Source organism: Pagrus pagrus (genome assembly GCF_965226575.1).
Source record: "Pagrus pagrus genome assembly, chromosome: 6".
NCBI classification, from domain to species: domain Eukaryota; kingdom Metazoa; phylum Chordata; class Actinopteri; order Spariformes; family Sparidae; genus Pagrus; species Pagrus pagrus.
Window position 1 is genome coordinate 14,907,902 of NC_140190.1, and position 12,685 is coordinate 14,920,586.

At 43.1% G+C, this 12,685-nt stretch overlaps 1 protein-coding gene across 1 annotated transcript in view; it reads right to left on the minus strand.

Moving 5' to 3' along the window:
* Positions 1-12,685, minus strand: part of agbl4 (AGBL carboxypeptidase 4) — a 280,634-nt gene that overhangs the window by 4,810 nt on the left and 263,139 nt on the right. The window contains exons 10-11 of the mRNA XM_084355474.1: positions 8,657-8,809; positions 4,065-4,227 (exon numbers count right to left, since the gene is read on the minus strand). Coding sequence (XP_084211600.1) covers positions 4,065-4,227; positions 8,657-8,809 — 316 coding nt within the window. The remainder of the gene's footprint in view (positions 1-4,064; positions 4,228-8,656; positions 8,810-12,685) is intronic.

The window sequence follows — 12,685 nt, forward strand, 5'->3', positions numbered from 1 at the left end:
CGACTCAAAGACCTCACGTCTTATTGCCCAAAGGGACAAACAAGGGCTGATTTAAATCCTTGACAGGAGGAACTGCTGTCACTGCCAAGGAGACAAGCTCTGACACCTTAGCAGTAAACTGAAATGAGTGTAACAAGGGCATCTGTTTTCTAACAGTGTGCACAAGCAGCAACAAGACTCTTCTGACTCTAAAGATATTCTTGTTTTACAATGTTACAATCCAGTGACAGTAAAGATTATAAAGAAACTGAAACGAAAGTGGTCATAACTAGTAAAGGTTCTACAGTTTGCTCCCTTTAAACTTAAAGGATAAGTTCAATCATCATTGATTTGAAAATACTTTATTTACATCTTTTTTATAGCTGAAGTCTTTATTGCAGCTGCGAAGCTAAACACGCACCTGAAGTAGGTGCATGAGCTCGACCACGTTTTGAGGGTGTAAATACTGTCTTTTCAAATAAATTTGGGATCTCAGGGCTTCTGGAGTCTTGGCTTACGCCGGATGAGCTGTATGGAGATATTTGATACTTTGTTTTGGTTGTTTTTTTACGTTTTAAAACAAGTCCCCATCTACTTTAGTTATTTAGGAGAATGCTGCAACGCTGTTTTGCTGTGACGCTCCAGAAATGTTTGGTGGTCTATGAAACTTCACCTGACTTACCATCAGCATGAGGGTGAGTGGATAATGAGGATCTTTTATTTTTTTCTCAAAACCTTTATAACTGCTTTTATCTCTCACTTATCAAATAACAATTCAACCACTTTCAATGTTCACACTTTAAAGGACAGTACCACGGCTTTCCTATCTAACTAGAGAGGTCATCGACTCTCAGTGCTTACACTTCAGCAGACAATTCCGGCTCGATCACGCTTGATAATTTGAATTCGTCTCAGCGCTTTAACTTAAGCTGAAACTACTGAAAATCATGTCACTTTGACTTCTTTCAGCATTGTAACTGTATTGATACAACTGCAAATTTTCAGGTTTGAGCACCATTTGGCTGTTTCAGCATGATGTTTCTAAACTTTTATCTCGAGTCTTCATGGACATCAACTCTATCACTATACAAGAAGAACTGCATTGTTGTGATTGCTTTCATGAGGACACCTGTTTATCTGAGCATAGCACTAATATTTGTGCAATCAACCGTGTGTATAAATGTATGTTTCTGTGTGTGTGAGCACCTATCCATTTGTGCATGTCTGTGTGATATGATGTGTATGATGTGTGGTAGTGAAGCATATTTTCCTCCAAGCTATATGATTTGCATACTTCTCACAGGCTGTCCATTGGGTGTCAGGATCACTGGTGCATACTGTGTGCCATTGGCAGCTCTGGCATTCACGGAGTCCCACTGTTATGGTGAAGTGCACGTCATTAGGAAATCAGAGCTATAAGCGTGTGCGTAGGACACGTCAAAACCAGTCGCACAAGCTGTCAATCCATGATGCATCGATACATCTTCAGGTTAGCACACACTGATTCGTACGTCTGAAAATCTTGAAAATCAGCACTTCTGTGCTATGGCAGAAAAAAACAACTGCTCGACTCAGCGCAGGAAAACAAGGACAACAACTTGAAAGGCTTTGAAAGTTTTTGAATAATTCTTCAAAGTTACAGAGAATACTGTCTCTCCACAACCTAAAAAAGCACACACACAAACACCTGCTACGTAAGTAAGCCCCCAAAGCTCACATAAGCACACATACTGAACACACATACAATGGAAAGCGTCATGCTGAGTTTTGAACGAGATCCCAGATTCTCTCAACCTTGATCCATTCTACTCTCCAGTTTAAACTTCAGAGTCTGAACCGGACGCTCCATCCCAAAATGCAGTTGGACTATGACAATAGAAAAAAAAACCTGGAGGAAAATAACAGGCCGAACTGCTTCATTACAGTTCTGCGAGATGGGATGTTGTACAGTGTGGAAGCATCAAAAAGACACATATATGTGTAAGAGGCACACATGGAAACACACACACACACACACACACACACACACACACACACACACACACACACACACACACAGGTGTTATGATTAGAGGACGAAAAGAAGACAGACACGCGATGGAGGTTGTCCCTGCTGTTTCAGAGAAGAGGATTCTCAGCTTGACTAAATGATATAATGAGCTGTTATGTTCTGGGTGACGAGACGAGAGGAAAGGACAGAGTAGAGGACAGAGGAGGACATGAGAGGAGAAGGAGAGGAGAGATCAGAAAACAAACACACACACACACACACACACACTGCATTACACCTTTTTCTGAACACCGTCAAACTGTGACAAAAGTCACGGAGGTGAGAAAAAGGTTAAGATTTCAATTTTGGTAGCTACAAGTCACAGCAGTGGCAAAGGAGAGTCAGGGAGGATGAAAGGGTAAGGGCAGCGTGTTTGGAAGGTGGTGAGAGTTAGGGGCTCAGGTTATTATTCATTTGTCATGTGTTAGTTTAGAGCACGTGCAGGCTCGTGTGTGTGTGTGTGTGTGTGTGTGCATCAGGTGAGAAAGGTGGAGGGGGAGCGTCGAGATGCTAAAGGTCTCTGTTGATGATTTGCACGCTCCATCGAGCTGACTGCTGGGGCGTATAAAGCGACATGGTTGGTTCCTTCAACCTGCCTGACCCCAATCTCCACTCTACACCAGGTCCCTGTGCCGCCTGCAGACCCTGTGGAGCCCCTCCTCCTTGTACACCTCCTCTTCTCACAACACACACACACACACACATTCACACACTCCCCTGGAAAACAAAAAAAGATCAAGCAAGTCTCCCACATGGGCTGAGTTTTTGACCTTCAGGAGAAATGTCCCTGAAATACCTGGCTCTCCATTTCTTATCGTGCTCTGAACTCAAGTGAAAACACCGAGTAGAATTTGTTATGTGCTGTTTGTTCATCATAAGAGTCAGACTCCTGAATGTAAGGCCAGATGTTGTTTGTGGCTGTGGTGGTGCCCTCTATTTTGGCGTAAACCTGAGATGATTCTGTGAGAACAGTCAAAGTGATGAGAGTGTGTAAAAAACACACACACTCATACACACCCAATCATAATATCATAATATACAGTATATATCAGTTGCTGATGAGAAAAAAATACCAGGTATGTTTTTTCCAACATCCCCTAAATGCCTCACTGCTCACAGGATACATGTTCGTTCACCTCTCCTATAAATTTCCGTCTGCCAACATGTAGAATTAACACAAGTGTTACTAACTTTTCATGTGTGTGAATCAGAAATAGCCATGGTGAAATACGATGCGCCAGCTCTTAGCACTAGAGGGCACTAGGGCTACGTCTATCTCCACACACCCCTCCACCTGCAGAATATGTGTAGGAGAGCACATACTTTTCATGTGTAGGGTCCTTATCGCTCTCTCTAAATCTCTCTTCCTCCCTCTTCTCACTCACTCTATCGGTAAGATCAGACTGCCATCGGCCGGCTCTCAGGATCTCTTCAGCCCCGAGAAGGTCAGCTGAAGGAAAACTTCCTCCCATCTGGCTCCATTAAGGCACCTGTGACCTTCGGGTTCCCATGATGAATGCATGTGTGTGTGCTCGCGCGCTTGCAGTCGACGGGAATCATGTTTGTTCCATTGTTTATTGCAATCAAAGCCTCGACTGTGTGCACACACAGCGCTACATACGCCAACACAAGCCCCTTTCTCCTCTCTCCTTTGTAAATGAAATCAATAGACGCAGCTATCACATCCCTATTCTGTCACTGCACATCTGTCGCAACAAGAGGCAACAAAAGAGCAACATGGTTTTCTGGTGAGTACACATGACTTGACACACACACACACACGGGAACACGCCAACACATTTACACTCACACACTCACAACCGGGGACACAAATATTAAAATAATGACTTCAATGATAATGAGATCAATTGGCTTGATTTCAATGGGAGATTGTTACCGCAGAGGCAGTCTGTGTGTGTGTGTGTGTGTGTGTGTGTGTGTGTGTGTGTGAGGATGGAGGAGAAATAAAGAGAGACAAAACAGAACAGAACTGCAGCTCTCCACACACACACGGATCACACATGTCGAAGGATACATGTCTCCTCAGTGTAGGGCACAGGTGCGGTGCTGCCAGCTGTCATGTAGCTGTAGAAGGACACCTCCAGAGTGTAGCAGTAGGACGTGTCATCGAGGAGACCACCAAGGAACCGTCTACCGGTACCGGCCTTCACCACGTCCCGGTTGAAGGACGTGTTTGACTGGAGGGATACACAAAAAAACAACTATATCGTGAGACATCGTGCCAGGCTAGTGGTTAGAGAGAGGACACTTCAGTGGGAGGGTTTGGGTTCAAGTCTTTGTGTCAGCATACATCCACCCTGTTAAAGCCTCTTTGAGCAAGACTCTGGAGTCTGGAGTATTTTCCTATGTAGCTACCTGTGTAAATACCTGGAAAAGTCCCTGAATACCTCTATGGAAGTTTTTTTGACTAAAGTTTCAAAATGTACAAGTAGCTGGCCAGTGTTTCCAAAATAAAATGTTGTGTCCTATAAAACCCGAATGACAGATCATTTGTCAAGCACCAACACTGACAGGAAAAGAGAAAAAGACATTCAGCAGAAACATATTGCTTTTGTTTTTCGTGTCTCAGTTCACACTTCACTGTACTACACTGTGATGGAAAAGAGTATTCTGTAGAAACGAAAGGCAACTATTGTGTTTGGCAAGACCTGCTAATGTTCCATGGTTACCAAATGGTTCAAAGCTTCTGTAATCAATATTTTTGGAATAAAAATCCATCAAATGACTATATGTAATGAAAAAGGTGTTGCTCTTAGTGATGAACCGACACAGAATCAACTGTCCAGAGTTTTTTTAGTGTCTTTCAGTGTGTTGTTTTGGTTTTAGTCCCACAACTTTAATGTTTTGTTTCGCTTTCACCTCTCTTTCACCCCCTTTTTAGTCGCAGCAGGCTGCTTTTTTTTTTTACCAAAAATACTCTGACAAACATTAACAATTAGCTGGTGAACACAGTGGAGCATTTAGCAGTTAAAGGGGCACATACTTACTCTCAGGAGTTGGTGGACAGCAAAAACTGAGCTAAAAGGAAAGTTGATACTGGATTTAGACTCATCAGGTGGCCAGAGATGTATCTCCATGTGAATGTTAATGTTTCTCCATGTCTGCTGGATGTGTAAATAAGCACAACAAGTTCGCAATGACTAGTCCAATCCAGGTTGGCAAGAGGTAACGTGTTAATGTCAAGGGCATTATGGGTAAGGGACACGGCATGTACACACAGGCTAAGGCCATAGCTAATAAAGTTTGCCTCGCAGCTACACAGCACGTCGAGCATCTGTAAATCATTGTGCACACATCTACATTAGGGTCCTGAGTCAGTCATATGAACCTGAATTAATGATGCATTAACTCCCAAGCTAAATATAAAACAAACCTTCTTTCATTTACAATAATTAAAACATTAATATCTGAACATTTTCATCATTAATATCCAAGATTTAATTTGACTATATTACCTTGTTGATAAATCAAAAAAACAAACCAGCTACTGTCAATATCGGCCGACATGTCTCATCAGTGAGAAACGCATTAACACCCAGTGATTTGTTTCTCAGTAACTTTCAGCGTTAAGCCTCTCGAGAATCCCAGACAAATTATGAAGGGTACAGTGGCTTATTTGAGCAGATTTCCTTTATACAAAGTCATTATCAAGATCAGCTGTAAATGGCTAAAGCAGAAAAAAAACAAACATCCGGTCTATTTTGGGTTTCAGCGTGTCAGCTATGCTACACAAATTTGAGGCTGTCTTGGGAAGAGTGTGGAAAAAGTTTCCATTCACTGTCACTCCACTCTGCTGCAGTGAGAGTTGCCTTGCTGAAATGCAGACTTGGCGGCCACCAGTGGGACTTTGCCATGATTGTGTTGTGCTGCTGCTGCGTTGGGCTTTAGGTAGTGCTGAATGGGCAGAGGGACAAAAGCACAGTGAGGGAGATGACCCCTGGGCAAGCTGTCACACAAGCAATACAGAGGGAGAGCGAGAGAGGGAGGGAGATAAATTCTCCTGAAATAGCGTTTTACTCGTCCTTCGTAACACTGCGTACTGTATAGACACTGACAATCAGTGACATTTCCATACATGTGTGAGTGAACGTCTGCCTGTCTGACTTGTCCCTGTATGGAGGATGGCACTGGGTGTCAATGGGTAGTAAAGGTTACTCTTTATGATGTGTGTAAGTGGCTCTGCTATGAAATGTCACCGTCAGTGAGAAAACGAAGGTCAGTGGAAGTGACACGGGGCTGAGAGGAAATGGTTTGGTGGATAATGTACCTGTGTGAAAAGGTGTCACCAGGTTATGCATGTGTGGCTGGTTGGAGAAGCATCACAGTCGGTGAATGGACGTGTTCGTCCGCCACCATTTCCAATACTTTGATTTTTTTTTTTGAAGTTTCACCTCCTCCCTCAGTCTACACAGCCCAGATAAACCCAGATTTAGCCACCTAAGAAGGTGCTTTAGCAGAACACCTGCACTGCTCATACAGAATATCCTGGCCTACTTTTACAGTCCTCTGCTTCGTCATCACCTGTACAGCGGTTGCTATTTCTGTTCCGCACTTACATACAGTATAAATGCATATTCACATTGAAGGTCACATGTCTTGCAAACTTTAGACCAGAAACTACAAGTAAAATTCATATGAGACAATATGCAGTGACAATATGCAAGTACTGTACTCAAGTACTTTGCTTGAGTATTTCCATTTTCTGCTACTGCATACCTCCAGTCCACTTTAGTGTATGTGTGGAGCCAAATATTGTACTTTTTTACTCCACCACATTTAGTTGATAACTTTGGTTACTAGTTACTTTGCATACTGCATGCTGCACCAGAGCAAAAGTTAAAGTAATTAATTTTATCGGCAACCAGATAAAAACCCCCTCTGTTAATTGATAATTGGTTGACACATAGTATGCAGTATATACAAACATGTATGTATACCTTTCCTTTTAAACTTACACTGGCAGTAGGCAACTTTTATGCTTTAACTTATCATTCTGAAGTCAATACTGATTGCAGTGTAATGGCTGTAGAAAAGTGACACCATCCACGTATAGATTGGTTCTCTATAAGCCTTGCTTCCACTATGCTCTTCAGTCTGCCACCGGGCATGATTTTTCCTGGGAAAAAGAAAGTCGGATTGCTGCACAAAGAAGGCGAGTCTGCCATTGTGCAACTAAAACAGGAAGAGGCATTTTCCCTGGTCGCTCCCCCCAGGTAACGATGGAGCAACTAGACTAACTGTGGAAACTCTACACTGCAAAAGAAAAGGAACCCCGCTGATGGAGAGGGCAAAGAAGGTGAAGAGGGAGAGTGATAGAAACCGAGGTAAAACAAGAGCGTACCGACTATTCTCTCGATGGAGAGCTGCGGTTCCCTGCTGATATGTGTTCTCCCTGACCACCAGGACAAGAGACGGTTCTTAACTGGCATTTTTTTCTACTAGATCAGTAAATAACTAAACTTACTACTTATTATTACTCTAAATACTCTTAATGTTTTCTGCCTGTTCATAGCACTGAGTTCAGGGTTTCTAGGTCAAATTAGGTTAATCACAAGGAAGCGTAAGGAGGGGAGAATCTAAAAAGTTCTCTCTTTCCGCTTTAAGTATATTTATTGCCAGAAAATTAGTTTCGATACTTAAATAGATTAAATATAAAATATATTTAATATATTATTACATTATTATTTAACTATTTGAATGGGTGACTTTCACTTTTACCAAAACAATATTTTTACCTTTATTTGAGTATAACCCTTGGGTACTCTTTACAACACGGCATATGTTATCTCAAACACTTAAAATTAAATTGGATATACAGGGTTTAGAGGGGTTAGGTAGCTTCTCATACACAATTTCCATTTTCATATTTGTCCCTCAAGGACTTCTGCTACCACTGCTGCTGTTTTGACACACCAGAAGTTAGCATACCTACCTAATACTGAGTTTCTGCTGTATTCTTTTCCATAATTCATACCTTTTGAAATATATATAATATTCTAATTTTTCTGTATCCTGTTTCTAGTTCGCTGAACTGAATCATCAGGGTTTAGAAAGTTTGACCCTCTTGTCTTGTACACTCATTTGTGGTCAAGGTGAAATTTTTTGTGCACAGCTGGAACCTTCTGCTTTCTTCTGCGAACAAATAATTTAACACCTGTCTCTGTGTGTGTGTGTGTGTGTGTGTGTGTGTGTGTGTGTGTGTGTGTACAATCACGTGCAAGCTGGGTGCACGATCTATTGCTAATTAATAAATACATGCAGTCTGTGTATATTTTTTCCTCACCTATAAGCAGCTGGTTTTCCTTTTTCAATCAACACCTCGCCTCAAATCCATGCATCTACACCTAAGAGCTCCCCGCTGCAACCAAGGCATCACCTGTGTGCCACCAAGAGCGCAGCAGGTGGCAATTAAGTGCCTCGCTGAACACCACCTCACCATTAGTTGCTGAGATAGAACTATTTTGTGTTCTTTTTCCGAGCCAGCCGCGGGATTTGAGCTGGTGAAATTCTGCCCTTAAGCCCGCCTCTGTGGAGTGTTTGTGTGTGTGTGTGTGTGTGTGTGTGTGTGTGTGTGTGTGTGTGTGTGTGTCTGTTTATGTGACTTACAAAGGAGAAGTCTGGTGCATTTTGGCACAGCAGTCTGGGGAAGACAGCCTGTCTCTGGACGCGCTCCTCGTCCTCGAACACATTGCCGTACATGAAGCCATTCAGCATGGTGGAGTGGGCATGGACATCAATGTAGAACTCCAAACTAACTCTCTGATGGAGGAAAAGAGGGATGGAGGCATTGAGAGAGAACAGAGGGACAAAGAAACAGAGAGACAAACAGACAGAAGATGAAAAAACAGGAGGCTACTGTTGACGAAGGGACATTTTTCTGACAGTGTGAGCATGACTGCCATGCATTTTAAACTGCACTAACCTGTATAAAAGGTGCTACACAAATAACGTTTGATTGATTGGTTAAGGGAAGGCCTTCTTCGCTCTGGGGAGACTGTGCTGAGGCTGTCACCCATGGGGTGACTACAAACCCTCCAGACACCGCAGACTGAGGATGTGTTTACTACCTGAACGGAGCCAACCACCCACACATAACTTCAATCAGACTGTCCTTCTGAAGGGCACACCTACAGCACATACTGTACATGGATGTGAGCAGAGATAAATATGGTGTGAAGACACACACACACACACACACACACACACACACACACACACACACACACACACACACACACACACACACACACACACACACTCTCTCAGGTTCATTACATACTCCATACGTATCTATCAGGTTAATACTGACTTCACATTGAGTGTGTAATGTCTTTTCTCTCCAGTATACACTGTGTGAAATGGATTTGATAAGATCTGTTTCTCTTGCTCAACTGTGTTATCACTCAATCTACACACATACACAGAATCTTATCTTGTGATACAAATAGGGAGCTTCTTTTGACTTGACTTATTCTATGACTATAACCCTCAGTATGACGAGCAGATGCAGGAAGCGCCCATTTCAAGTATTTAACAGTCATAAAGGCTAGCAGTTTGAGAGATTTAACGTTGTTTTCATGCATATTAAATATTCAAATAACAAAAATGCAATCCACTTAAGGGGTGGGCTTGAATTTCGTTAAAAGGATGTTAACCCCAAAATCAAACTTTTTTTTTTTCCTTTTGCCTGTAGTGCTATTTATCCTTTGAAACTGTTTTGGTGTGAGTTTTTGTAGATATCAGCTGTAGAGATGTCTGCCTTCTTTTGCATCTACGTGGATCTACTCATCGATGAGAGGCTCGTGCTCGTGACAGCATGGGCTGTAAACATTTACAGCATCCTCCTATGGATGAGCTGTCACTTTAGCTAGCTTAGTATGACTAGATGCACGGTGCCTTCTGCACGGTGATATGGGAAAAACTAGGTGCCAACATGAAACTGCTCACAACAAGGTCTGGGGATTATATTGAGCAACCAGGTCAGGATTTCTGGAAAGAGACATTACAGTTGAGCTTTAAAATGTATTTATTTGGCACTTTGAGCACCACAAGCTGAGCGCCATCTAGTTCCCTTATCTCTGAGAGAAGGCAGGCATCTCTATGGCCGATGTCTCCAAAACTTGGCAACTCACATCAAAACAATCTAGATGGATGCAGCTTTAAAGGCAAGAAGAAACATATTTTGGGGTGAACTGCCTCTTTAAACTCAACATAGCCAAGACAGCTCTGTTCTTCCATGGTTGGAAGCTATGCATATTTTAACTATTCAATATTATATACTAAAGTATGTCGAGTATGTAGTGCCAGTGTGGATTGAGTGCACTGATGGTTTTTAATTGTGCTGTGAATGGACATTTTGCAACACACTAAAGAAACGGTGGAGTTGCTCACAGCTAGAAATGATTAAAAGAGATTTGGATGGTGATGCGAGAACACCAGGAAGAGCTAAGTTTAGATTTTAAATCAAACATTTTGCTGTTTCTGTTTGAACCTTCCTGATTTAAATTGGCAGGAGCTTTCCAAAGCTGCAGTGTGATGTCCATCTGTGCATGTCTGCTATCATTTCAGGGTTGTGCAGAACAGTAGAGCGTATAAATCCCTTGTACCACCAACAACCAACAGGTTGATGCATTGTGGGTAATGTAGGTTTTGAAAAGTAGTCCATTGGTCTAGCATTGCACTCCTATAGCACTGTTGGTCTCATTAATGGACAGTTTAAAAAAAGAAGTTTAAAGTACAGATATCACCTCTTTTATTCCATACATTCTTCTTCATTTTCAAAACCCGGTGCCGACATTACCCACAATGCAACTGATCCACTGAGTGACATCACTGGATGCGGTTTATCAGATTACAAGCTTCCTCTGGAGCCACAAAAGTCTTTATACTACCTTTTTCACACATGCAGTACTAATCTTTTAGTACTGCATGTGTGAGTCTTTTAACAGAGTTCACCCAAATATATATATATATATAGTATCAACTTACTTTGATGTTAAATGATATTGAACATTATTATTAAACGATTATTTAACCGTCCCATTGCCGACCACATTCATTTTCTGAATTTCTTCAAGTTCAACTATTTTTCAGGTTGTTTAACTTACCTAAGAATATGACGATGAGAAACTGCACGATTTATCTGCATGTAATTTAAGATGAAATTACCCATCTAACCACAGTGCTGCTCCATGTATTTTTCTGGCTTGTATCTGAATGGACCGACACATGATTTTGATTGATCACGGACCCTCCAGTAGACCAGGCTAAAAAAAAACAAAAAACCCCAACCCTCAACCTAACCCAGCCAGCATGTGAAGACCAGCAAAAATGACCTCACTTGGCAAAAACCTCCTCACTTCAGTGGTCTGACACACACACACACACACACACACACACACACACACACACACACACACACACACACACACACACACACACACACACACACAAACACACCTGGTGACCCTTAACTCAGGAGCATTCCCAACCAAAAACCCTCCTCCACCTCCTCTCTCTGCCTTATAACTCCATTCTCCTTCTGGTTTTCTTCTTCCTCTTCTTCACCTCCCTCCCTCCTTCTCTCTCCGCTCATTACACATTCAGCACCACACCTTGTTCCCTGCGGGTCGTAAAGAGGAGGAGAGGAGGAGACGAGGGGAAGAATGAGAGGATGGAAAAGGAGAGGGAGAGATAGTGGGAGGGAGGGAAGGAGGGAGGGAGGGAGAGAGGGAGCAACAAAGACGGATAAAAGACAAAGAGAGAAAACGATGCGTATGGGTCTGTGACTGTGTGTGTGACGCGACAGAGGGGCAGGCGAGAGCAGGCAGAAAAACATATAGAGATGGAGGTGCAAAAAGAGGAAATAAGTACATAAAGACAAACAGAGGGAGAGAGAAAAAGAGAGAACAGAGAGAGATAGGGAGAGACATAGAGATGTGTGTAGGGAGGTGTAGAGAGATTGACAGGAGAGAGAGAAAGAGAGAGAGGGAGTGTGAGAGGGAAGCGGTGCTTGGGCGGCCCGGGCGACGCAGTGTGCCTGTGTTTGAAATTCCGCTCACAGCCAAAGCAATTTCCTGGCGGTGGCTGTGCTGTCAGCTGCTTGGCTGGCTGGCGGTGAAATATGGTGGCTGGGAGTCAGCCGCTAGCAGCCCCCGACAACCTGATGGATGGAGCCCCAGAGGAGAGGAGCAGCAGCAGGAGAAGGTGGTGGAGGAGGAGGAGGGAGGAGGGAGGGGGGGGGAGTGGAAGAGGACAGTGGGAGAAGGAAGGGAGGGAGGGAGGGAGGGAGAAACAACAGAAAAACAAAACACAAAAAGCGCAAGAGGGGGGGGGAAGAAAATCTAAATGCAGCCAAGTGAGCAGTGGTGGTGATGGGACGCAGACAGAGGGAGGGATATATAGAGACAAAAAGAGTTAGGTAGGAGATGAAAAGAGAGAGGGGGTGGGGTGGGGGGTAGATCCAGCTCCATTAGGCAGAGGAAGGAGGGTGGAAGGAGCTCCAACTAACCAGTGAGGGTCTAGATGAGGGAAACCAGCCTAATAATCACCTAGGTCTCTCCCTCCTGAAGGAGACAGAGGCTGGGAGGAGGAGGGAGAAGAATAAAAGGAGGAGGAGATGGAGGTGGATGGATT